The 11,417-nt window shown below is 48.8% G+C and overlaps 1 protein-coding gene and 1 non-coding gene across 5 annotated transcripts in view; both read right to left on the reverse strand.

The window, feature by feature from the left end:
* Positions 1–8,940, reverse strand: part of MYNN (myoneurin) — a 12,916-nt gene extending 3,976 nt beyond the window's left edge. For 2 of the 4 annotated variants that reach the window (XM_064164936.1, XM_064164935.1), the window contains exons 1-7: positions 8,775–8,866; positions 7,752–8,050; positions 5,083–5,885; positions 3,436–3,595; positions 2,591–2,769; positions 2,258–2,341; positions 1,329–1,415 (exon numbers count right to left, since the gene is read on the reverse strand). In XM_064164936.1, coding sequence (XP_064021006.1) covers positions 1,329–1,415; positions 2,258–2,341; positions 2,591–2,769; positions 3,436–3,595; positions 5,083–5,885; positions 7,752–8,017 — 1,579 coding nt within the window. In that variant the 5' untranslated portion in view covers positions 8,018–8,050; positions 8,775–8,866. Of the gene's footprint in view, positions 1–1,328; positions 1,416–2,257; positions 2,342–2,590; positions 2,770–3,435; positions 3,596–5,082; positions 5,886–7,751; positions 8,051–8,676 lie in introns of all 4 variants that reach the window. The other 2 variants (XM_064164938.1, XM_064164937.1) reach the window with 2 other exon arrangements.
* A 451-nt stretch (positions 8,941–9,391) lies between these two features.
* Positions 9,392–9,464, reverse strand: TRNAV-AAC (transfer RNA valine (anticodon AAC)). The gene has a single exon. It is a non-coding gene; the product is annotated as a tRNA-Val (tRNA).
* Positions 9,465–11,417: the final 1,953 nt, after the last annotated feature.

Below are 11,417 nucleotides of genomic sequence, written 5' to 3' on the forward strand. Positions count from 1 at the left end.
AGAAGCATTTAATTATGAAGGTTTGAGATTTCCACCCAAGAAAATCCAAACCTCAAAGCCACATCCAAACATTCTCTTTAACTAAGACAGCAAAGTACATCATTTATCCATAAACTTCCAGAAGAAAGCATTTGTTAACTCCACTCCAGCCAGACTCATCAGTTTTTCTCCAGTCAGCCGAGAAATGATTTTCCATTCCTAACTGAAGTCACTGTCAACAGAGTCCTCACTGCCCTCCTGCTGGAATGCAGCCTGCCACTGCTCTTGGGCAGCTTTCCAATGAAGCCATATCAGGTATCTGACCCTTCCTCTATCAGTGTGCTCCAAAGCCTATTGTTTCAGTGCTGAAGCACTCCCAGCTGCCTTCTGTCTCTCCTTGAAAGCTGCCCTTCCTTGGCAGCTCTCCCAGCTCACACCCCCAGGCTCTGCCCAGCCTTCCTGCTACTGCTCTCAATTCACCCTTGCTTCCACTACCTTCCTGCTGCACTGTGGCCTTCTTAAATGGGGCTTCTCAAACGCCTGACATTCAAAACTGCCTGTCCTTATGACTCTCATCTTTATACCCTCTCCCTCCCAACCCACATGTACACAGACAGACGTTGTTCCTTTCTCCATATGACAGAGGCAAGGGAATTACAGTTAACAGACTTAAGGATGAACAGATAACAAGATGTATGGAGTCAATGTGGAAGAGGCTGAACACCTCTGTCCTTAACACCATAGGTAAGCAATAAATGTTACATTTCTTCCTCATCAAAATCTGGTATCCAGAATAGGAATTGATAATGTTTGTAAAGTCTTTATAGATTGGTGTCACAGCTGGCAACCTTTTGCCAGCTGTCTGTTCTTGTGTGCTTCCTAATCCAGCTCAGACTTGGATTAACATTGACTGCACAGATGAAAAAAAAAAATCTTTCTCTGTTAAATTAAAAAATATCTGTGCCTTCAGGATGTCAAATAATTCTGGTATCCAATATGCCTTGTTTACCTCAGGTACTACCCTCCTTTGACATGGCCAGATACAGACTGTGCCTTCTAGGACAAAATGTAAATAGTCACTTACAGAAATTCCTGCCAGCAGCAATCCACCTTTATGTTGCTCAACACCTATTTGCTATAGTGATGCAAATGCTTGGAAACTTGTCTTGAATCTACTTTAAAACATCTACTTTATGCTTTAGAAGGATTGGATACCTCTGAAGTGAATGCTTTTGGCTTTCATGAGAGTAACTACCCAAAAGTAATTTTTAATGAGCACAAAAAAAAGCCAAAAGCAAAATCCTACTGATAAAATACAGGTTTGTTTTTCCTTTGCACAAGAAACTCACCTGTGTGAACTTTTGTTTTGTGCTTCTTAAGATTTTTTATATCTGTGTAAGAATTTCCACACATTTCACAGATAAATGGTCTTTCACCTGAAAAAAATTGGTTTAGCAGTTAGAGCAATCTTGAAAGAAAGAACAAAAACACAGAGACAAAGGGAATGGATTCCACTGTTGGATTTTAAAAGACAATTCTGTAACTGTTCTTCTGTCTGTATTTAGAAGAAACTTGTTTCCATAATAATAGATTAAAACAAAGGAAAAAACCCCAAACATTATAAGCCATGACCATACATCAACATCTACACTGTCATGCAGATATGAATCTGAAAAAGGTAATTGAAAATAAATTATCAGATGTTTGCTTTAAATTACATTACCATAGAATCAACCAGGTTGGAAGAGACCTCCAAAATCATCCGGTCCAACCTACCACCCAGCCCTATCCAGTCAACTAGACCATGGCACTAAGTGCCTCAGACAGGCTTTTCCTGAACACTTCCAGGGACGGTGACTCCACCACCTCCCTGGGCAGCCCATTCCAATGCCAATCACTCTCTCTGCCAACAACTTCCTCCCAGCATCCAGCCTGGACCTTCCCTGGCAGAACTTAAGACTGTGTCCCCTTCTTCTGTTGCTGGTTGCCTGGGAGAAGAGACCGACCTCCACCTGGCTACAACCTCCCTTCAGGTCGTTGCAGACAGCAATGAGGTCTGCCCTGAGCCTCCTCTTCTCCACGCTTAATAACCCCAGCTCCCTCAGCCTCTCCTCATAGGGCTATGTTCCAGGTCTCTCACCAGCTTCATTGTCCATAGAAATACATGAATTAAGAAACTCTGCTACTTTGAAGCATAGCACATGGTGTGGTTTAAAGGCAAAAGGGTGAAGGTAGAGCATTATTAATAGTGCAGGAAGCAGCCTGTCTGGAAACTGACCTGTATGGGACCGAAAATGTTTATTGAGCTCTCCAGAGGAAATAAAACTCTTCTCACAAATGCCACAGATATATGGCTTCTCTCCTAAAGGAAACACAAGGAGTTTGATATGTCAGTGTATAAACCAGAAAACACATAAAGAACAAATCAAAGTGAAATGGAGGTAATGTCCAGTGGGAGAAAGAGCTCCCTGAACTGGGCTCCAAGGAGAAAGACACAAGAAAGGAGCTGAATGACAACTCCACACCTAGAGTTTTTGGGCTTTCACCTGTCTGCAAGCCTCTGCAGAGGAAGTCCTCCTGTGCCAGGAGCTGCAGGGCTGTCCCCTCTCACCTGTATGTTTTCGGGAATGGGTGATGAGAGAGCTGGAGACAGCAAAGGCCTTTCCACAGCTGTCACACACGTAGGGCTTCTCCCCGGTGTGGCGGCGCACGTGGTAGGTGAGGGTGCTGGCCTGGGCAAAGCGCTGCCCACAGCGGTCACACACGTAGGGCTTCTCCCCGCTGTGCTTCCTGCCAACCAACACAGGCATCAGTGAGGCACCTCCTGGCAGGAAGGGAAGCAGCACCCATGCTTAAGGAATTTTCCTCAATTAGTACTTTATGCCCAAGTTCCTTGTACTGCTGCTCTGTGAGTCTATCTCTGAGTTAACAGCTTATCACAGGGTGAAACTCCCCCTGGGAATCAGCATATCCGTGATTCCCACAGCAACTGAACTGAATGACAGGCCTTGCACATGCAACAAGCACCATGAGAACTCAGCAGGTTCTTCTCTGCAGGGTGCTGAAAGACAAAATGATGATTCCCAGTGAGGGAACATAACTCCTGATTCTGCCAAAATAAATGCAAACAGTGCACAGTAAGAACTTGTCTGTCTTACTCCCATCAAGGAAGTTTCACCTCTTCAGTGCTACCAGCAGTTCAAAACCAAACCAAACCCCTCCCTATCACTGCTATAAGGCCACCAGTGCATCAGCCATAACGTTCATCCATCACAAGTCACTTCCCTAATGTGCAAGTCCATAGATATCCTGTTGTGCAGCATGGGGGAAGACCCACAAGAAAAGAAGTAGAAATGCCCAAATTCTGTGCACATGTAACTCTTCTCCCACTGGAGAAAGCGATTCTGCATATTTAAGCACATGAATAGGCATCTGCTAGATCTCACTTTTGCCTACCTGGCGTGGATCTTCAGATTGCTTGATGTTGCAAACTGCAGGTTGCAGACATCACACTTGTATGGTTTCTCCTCTCCATGGTGCATCCGACTGTGGAATACCAACTGGCACTTCTGAGCAAAGCCTTTGTCACAGAGTTCACACTTGTATGGCTTCTCCCCTGATGGAAAATAAAACCTTTGTGCTCTCTGCACTTACGTAAGGAAGCTTCCCAGTCAACTCCTGACTACAGCTCAGATCTCTGTCCTAATGCTTCTTACAGATAACATCTCAGAACACCCTGTAACCAGTCCACTGAAGTGGAACGTGCCAGGACTATAGCAGGTAACAGACTATTTTTTGGGGGGAAAAAAGGGCTAACAGTATTTTTAACAGCACTGTTTCCCCACGAGTTTAAGAATGCTATTACCACATTTTCAGACTTTCTTGAGCTATGTCTTCTCATGATTTGCAATCTTCAAGATAAACAACAACTGATCACCTGCTGCTCATCTGTCAAGCAGAAACAAGTCTTCAGCCTACAGCCTGGTGCTCACTAATGTCTTGTTAACATCAGCTGTAGAATGCTACAGGTACTTCTCTGATTGTTCGTATTCTTAGTGGTCACCTGCCTCATCGCACAGGATCTTTGGCTAGTCAGCAGCTGACTGTATCTGAAATTCTCCCCCTGGGTTACAGCAAGGTGTTCTCAAACACCTCCTACTTCATTTCTCTACATGTTCACAGATGGCCCCTGCTGAGTTTTCCAAAGAAGAAAAAGAGCAAAAGTAAACATTTTTTATCTGAGTCAATGTTACTTCAGAATTCTGAATGCCAGCCACCAACGGAAGAGAACTAAGTAAGCCAGGTTCCTCTGCTGCTTACTGGGCACCAAAACCAAGAGTAGAACAGCAGCTACACCAGATCAGACTGAGGAAAGAACCCAGCATTGCCCTTCATCTCTAGGGAGGAACACACAGAGAAAGACAAGCACAGCACTTCTCCCCTACATCTCCCCAGGCTCCAGATGTTTGTTCTTCATCACCTTCTTCAGTCATATGTTGCCTTAACATTTAAGTATTCAAATGTCATTTCTTTTTGATGCTTTGTCCAGTAGCTCTTGATATCACCCAAACTTCTGCTAAGGTTACTGACGGCAGAGATCAAAACACCATCACACATTTCAGCTGCCCATTTTACTAGACAAAACTTTGAAGGCTGTAGGAATCCAGCCACCTCCCCCATCTTTTCAGAAGGCCCTAAATAAGTTATCTACTTGTCGTAAGATCCCATTTTTTTCTCCACTTTTGGAGGATTTGGGTATTAGGACTTGGGTGTCTTACAAAAAGTAACAGAAATTCTAGTACCAAGTACAATAAATGTTTCATGCTCTACTGGCAATAGCTTTTGGCAGCCCAGAGTTAAAGGGCAGCAGCTTTTCTGAGTATTTCCAAAAATCAAGGTGCTCACACTAGCAAAGTCCTCTTTTGCTATTGAAAGTAGAAAGTATGGTGCTGAACTGAAAAAAGATGAAACATTTAATGCTACCAGCATACAGGTACTAGCCCTACAGGTGTATCAGCAGCAATTTCAAGTCTTTTCAGTCCTGTATTCAGAGGCTGTGACTCCAGGTCTTCACAGCCTATGAAGATAAGGCCAGCAGCTTACCTGTGTGAGTCCTTACATGTGTTTTCAACTGATTGCACTGGGTGAAGGCCTTCCCACAAAGCTGGCACACGTAGGGTTTCACTCCTTTGTGTATTCTCATGTGTCGACGGAGGCTACTTGCTTCTGAAAAGACCTTTCCACAGGTGTTGCACACGGGCTTAGCTTTGGAGTACTTCTGGTCCAGCTCTTCTGCTGAGCTCTCCAGCTGGTAAGCGCTCTTCTCACTGGCTATGTTCGACATGCAGTGCTCCTTCAGTGCACAGCTCTGCTGGGGCTTGCCCCGCTTCTGTTTCACTGCAATAGTCTGGACCAAGATATCCTGCGCCGCCAGCGTTTCGCTTTCCACCACAGATGCCAGCTGCAGCTCAGAGTTGTCGCTGCCCTGGGCAGCCTGCTCGGTGATCTGGGTGGCCAGCTTGTTTGCATCTAGGAACATTTCAATGGATGTGTTCTCGGTCACGTCGTTCTGATACTGCATAGATTTATTCTGTATGCTTTTGGGGGAGCTGAAGTTCTTCTTTCGCTTCTTTGGCTGAGGAGATTTCTTTTCTAGAGCTGCTTTCTTTGCCTGTGGTTGAACCAACTCTGCAGCAGTGGTGTCTGCTTTCTCCCGGCTGTTATAATCTCGGAGAGTCAGAAGGCATGTCTGCTGGTTCAGTTCAACATTCCCAGTGATGCTGGATGTCTCCGTGGAAGAGGGATTAGCAATAAAGGCAAAGTCTTCCATCTTGATTTTGCATTTTGTGACCACTTCTTCTACTTTCAGATAGTCTGCAGCCTGGTGGATTTCTTTAACATTCCAGCTGCAAGAGACAAAAGATTTGGGTGATGACACTCTGGACAAAGAAAACATCTGTTCTATACCATGGTACCAAGTACAGGCAGCAGAGCTGCACAAGAGTTACACTGTCAGAAAAGGTAACTTTGAGAACACACACAAAGATCTAATCTCAGTGCTGCAGTGCTCCACGGCACATGTGTGATTGACCAAGCCTCACAAAACCAAGGCCCATGCCCAGTGGGGTCTGCAGATCCACAGGCCTGAGAACCTGATTTTCACTCACATGCTTTTTGTTGAATTCTAAATTAAAAATCCAGTTGTTAAAGTGGTGAGGCTAGACACAGAATCAGAGAATCATGAGGCTGCTGGTTCAAGAAAAGCTCCAAAATCATAGCACAAACGGAGAACAAAATGCATGAACGACCTGCCAGAAGGTGCAAGTAACTCGCAAGCAGCAGATTCACCTCAGCTGTCCTGTGAGGCAGGCACTGATCTTGCTTTATAAAATGATTTGCAAATTCTGTATTAGCTGAGCACAGACAACTTTAACACCAGAAAAATCCTCAATTCAACTCTTACACTCGATTTTTTCAGTGTCTGCAACACGAGCCTTGCTGGTTTAGAAAAGAACTGACCTGGAAAAGGTGACAACATGTACCACCAATGCATTTATGGAGTTATAGCACTGTAAAGAGAGACTAACAGTAAACAACGTCATTCTAACCACCTATTGCACAGTAAAAGTAACTTAGCAATAAGTAACTAGCCACAATTACCCTGTCCATGAACACAACTTGTTTAGTATCTTGTATTATACTAGTGATGAGTTCAAAGTACACCCTCCTGGTGTTCCACATGCACCCACCACCACAGAAGACAATAGACAGCTGCAGTGATCACTTGAGGTGATACAGTACAAGATGTGTGTGCATACAGGCATCATCTTTAGTCAAACAGCTCTCCCTGTATGAAAATGGTATTTTCAACTTTCTCTTCCCTCTGAGATCTCAATTGCTTTGGAGGAATCTGGAAACTAGGTGCCTGTGGTCCCAGACAAAGAACACAGCACACTTCTGCTGTATTTGCCATGCATCAGTCACTAACTTCACTGTATAGCTGTTGCACTGTGTTGCAACAGGTTGCTGTAACAGCTGCTGTTGTAATCTAAAAACCTTCCTATGCTGCATATTTGGGCTGAAATCACAGAGTATGAGCTTTCAGGCTCCAGAAGAAACAAAGGCTTCTAAATCTGCCTTTGACACTAGGAGTAAAAACCCCAAACTGTACATTTCTAAGTAGTCACACATCCCTCAGGAGAAATAATCACGTTCTTTCACAGCAAAGGATCGTCACTGTATGTGAAGCAACACAACAGGCACAAAACCAATGCAGTAAGGGAGAGAAACACTTTATCTGTGACTCCTTTTGGGCACTGTAACACAGGATTTTAAGTAACAGATTTTGCAAATTCTAAGAAGCCTAATTTTTTAAAATTGTGGCCATCCTCATCCATCCTCAGGGTTCAGCTTTTGCCACAGACAAGGTTTCTGTGTGTTCTCTGCAAAATCAGACTCCTACAGTTCACCTACAGGAAGAGTACACCTATCCTTCCCTCTCCTGGTAACCATGCATAAGGTTTAATCCCTTCCAACTGAGACAAAAAGACTGTGAGACTGAAACTACCAATCAGCGAAATATCGGGCAACAGACCTTTGTTTTGGCACTCACGTGTCTTGTGACATTTTAAAGCACACAAAGAGACGATCATCAACCTGGTAAAGTGCACCACAGCACGATTTGTTCCTCCACAACTAATTACAGAACACAAAAGGACCCAGTACTGCCTTCATTGCCCTGTTCTCTTCCCCCTTTCAGTACTGCACATTACCTGTCAAGGTTTAAGTTTCCCGTATAAATAAACTCCAGGAGTTTTTGGAATCCATCAGCTTTCACTTGAGTCTGGTCCAATACGACGTTGTTGTCAGATGCATCTCTGTAAAACGCACCGAAGTACTCGCTGAAGGAGGCCAGCACGTTCCTGTGCGCCTTGAACTGGCAGTTGCCAATCACCACCGTGCAGTCACACAGGAAGCCAGCTTCTCGCTGCTTGTTCAGTCTCTCTAGAAGGTGCTCACAGTGATGGGAATACTGCATTTTGAGAATCAGCTGCACTCTCTTTGTTTGGATCTGGGAAAGTAGAAAAAAAACTACTGACATGCAAGATTCAGCTTTCTTTGCCCTTTAAAAGGCCAAGTTAATGTTTACAAAAGAGCCCGCGTCCAAATTCACTCGTGATGGCTGCAGGACTGTTGGTTTAGTAGCACGTTTGTACGAGGCACAGTGAGATGGGTGGACCTTTGTTGGCGAGCTGCTAATTTTAGAGGCAGAACGAGGGAGAGAGGACAGAGACGTGCACAACTCCCCAGGCAGATCGGAGGATTAGCTTGTCTAAGCTTATGAGCTGTCATTTCAAAACTGGGCTCCGAGGAGCACTTTGCAGCAGCGAGGCGCTCACGGCTCGGACCGAACTCCACTCAGGCGGCAGAGAACTGCTGCTGGGGGCACGGCCCCGCTTCCGGCCACAGAGGCAGGACACGGGCAGACCCCCGGTGCAGAGCAGTCCTGAGGGGACACGGGAGCCCAGAGGGAAGGGGGCCCTCGGTGCCGTAGCAGCAAACAGGGTGCCGGCGCGCCACAGCACTCACGGCCCCCGTCCCGGCCTCGCCGCTGGACGGGACGGAGCCCGTAGCGCCCTTCCCAGCCGCGGCCCTCGCCCGGACCTGGCCCTGCCACCCCAGTGACCCCCGGCTGACCGTTGCCCCAGCGCTTCCCACCCCGAAAGCCGCTGCGACAGCGGCAAGGCCGCCCTGGGGCCGGCAGGTCAGCGGCAGCGGCGCGGCGCCCCACGCACCTGCGGAGGGGAAAGCAAGGAGCGCCTTTGCCTCAGGCCGCCATGTTCTGATGACGCCTCGTACGCCGCTTCCGGGACAGCACTTCCGGTGTCCTGCTCCCGAGGTCGGCTCGGGGCCGTGGGGTGGCCGCGGCACCGGCGGCAAAGGCGGAGTACCGTGGCGGAGACTGAATGCCACGACCTGCCTATCGAGGCAGGGAAAGGGCAGGCCTGGGCTGCGAAGAGCTTCCCGGGGGTGTCGGGGAGGCGCGGACTACAACTTCCACCGCCGAGCAGCCGTTAGTCCAGCTGTGCGCTGTGCGTGCCAGGAGCGGCGTCTGTGGGGCCGCAATCGCTGGCTCGAGGGTCGTAACACCACGGGCGGGCGGGCGGCTGGGAGCAGATCCTCGCCCTGCGCCCTGGGTCGCTGAATAAAGTGGGTTTAATGCACTTGGGACTGTTAGTGCAGCAGCGTGAACGAGCCTCGTCCTGTTGGTGCATTACAGCAGAGGAGCGCTCGGGAGAAGGCGAACGTGTAATTAAAACCTTAGCGCCACGCCGCAGCGCGGATAGCATCTGGTCGGGTTTTCGCTGAGGCATAACATAGGTGAGAAAAACTAAAGGCCACCCGGGCCGCGTGTTTCCGCCCGGTTTCGAACCGGGGACCTTTCGCGTGTTAGGCGAACGTGATAACCACTACACTACGGAAACTCCGCCGGTAGTGAGCTTCCTGCCGTCGTTACTGATGCTTATTGCGCTGCGACCTTTCAATCCGAGTCCTGCTTCCCACCGCCGTTCACCCAGAATCTGCATCCCCATGGAACCGTGTGCTGGCAGCTCCCAGACACCCCACAGTCGGCCTCCGGGATAGCCGGTAGGCGTCCCCTGGGAATTAGGGGGTGCTCCAAGGTGTCGTCTGCTACCCCTTTTCCAAACACACCAAGAGCAACAGGATCGGTGCGAATGACAAACTTTAAGATGGTATATTTCCTAGAATGTTTTAGTTTAGATTTCCAACACATCTGTAAACAAAGAGCCATAGTCTCAGTTAATATTTCACACCAAAGTGTCATTCTGAAACGGTGTCACTTACACCAATTTACCTCCTGCCGCATTTACAGAGGCTGGAAGGACTGCTCTGTTGGGAATGAAGCACAGACAAGGAGAAATGCACTGACAAAAGGAGCTAAGAAGCCCAGGAAACTAAAGGGGAGCAGAGTATGACCGATCGTTGCCCACTGGCGCCAGTGAATGCGGGTGGGATGCGCAAGACAAATGAGGCTGTCAAGGAGAGACTCAAACTGCTGCAGTTCTTGCAGGAACAAAACAGGGCATGGTTCGGTCCGTGTTTAACAGAAATGAGAGGGAGACAGCCCCAGCCACAGGGCAGAAAAGGAGTTACCTGGCACTGCAAGCCTTGCAGGGCAGAACATCGTAAAGCAGAGCATATAGGCAAATTAGAAGCTGAGCTCAGCGCACTGTTACACGGGGCCTTTGCAGGCCTCCTGCTGCAGCCCGGGGTTGGAAAATGAGAAAGTGACTAATCCTCTTGGATTTTCTAGTACACCAGACATTGAAATGCCTTGGAAGGAGCGGGAGAAAAGATCTTAGCTCTGCCGTCCTTTGTGAAGAGAAACACAAGCCAAATCCCAGCCAGTGTGAGAAGTAGGAAAAGCTAAGAGGAACGAAATAGGAAGGGCAGCAGAAGGAAACTGACAGGGAAGAGTGGAGGGAAACAAGGTGAAAGCAAGCGCCGTTTCTTCATACTCCATTGTATCAGCCAAAGCATGCAGCCCCAAAACAGTTTTCCATGGAAATCTCAAGGTCAAAAAGCCAACAACACAAAACCTATTCTGACAAATAGGATGCAGCAGCGGTGAGACAGCCATGTCTGATGTGAGTGCTTCAGGGGGCAGGTATTGCCTCGCACAGAGAAATCACGGACGAGATAAATGTCCTCCTCTATCAGAGCACAGGGGGCCGGCGTAGCCCTGTTTTGAGGGAAGGGGAGCAGCTTCTAGGCCTAGTTCTTCACCCAGGGGTCCCAGACTGAGCTGGACAGAACCGAACACGAGTCCAGGCTCTAAGCCCCGTCCCTAAACCGCAGGCATCAGCACTCAAATCCCGGCTCCACGTACCAGGCCTGCCTCTGGATCGTGACTCCCAGGATCCAGGACCCGGCACCGGACCCCGGTCCCGGCGCCGCCGCAGTCCGCAGGCAGGCGCGCTCCCGGGCGCACGTGGCGCGCCGGGCGGACAAATAGCCGCAGCGCTCCAAACTCCCGCCACTCGGTCTCTGCCCCCCACCCCTCCGCCCCGCCGCAGCCAATGGCGCAGGGGAAGGCTGCCCTTGCGGCCAATGAGAGGCGCGATGCGCGGGCCCGGGGATGCTTTAAAAGCTCTGCCGGGGACAGCGCCGCATGGCGCGGCAGGAGGGGAGGACCTGGGGGTGACTAACCCTAATGGATGTGGGTGCGCTCACCGCGACCGTCCGCTGTTTTACTCGCTGACTTTCAGCGGACGAGGGGAGTGTCTCGGGGGAGGGGCGGCAGGGAAAGGGGTCCGCCATGGCAAAACCAAAAAACGTCAGCGAGGGGTTCTCCTCGCCCGGCCCGCCCTGGGGTCTCCGTGTGTTTCCCACCGCGAGCGGGGGCACGCCTAAGC

The sequence above is a fragment of the Pogoniulus pusillus genome, chromosome 26 (genome assembly GCF_015220805.1).
Source record: "Pogoniulus pusillus isolate bPogPus1 chromosome 26, bPogPus1.pri, whole genome shotgun sequence".
Taxonomy (NCBI): domain Eukaryota; kingdom Metazoa; phylum Chordata; class Aves; order Piciformes; family Lybiidae; genus Pogoniulus; species Pogoniulus pusillus.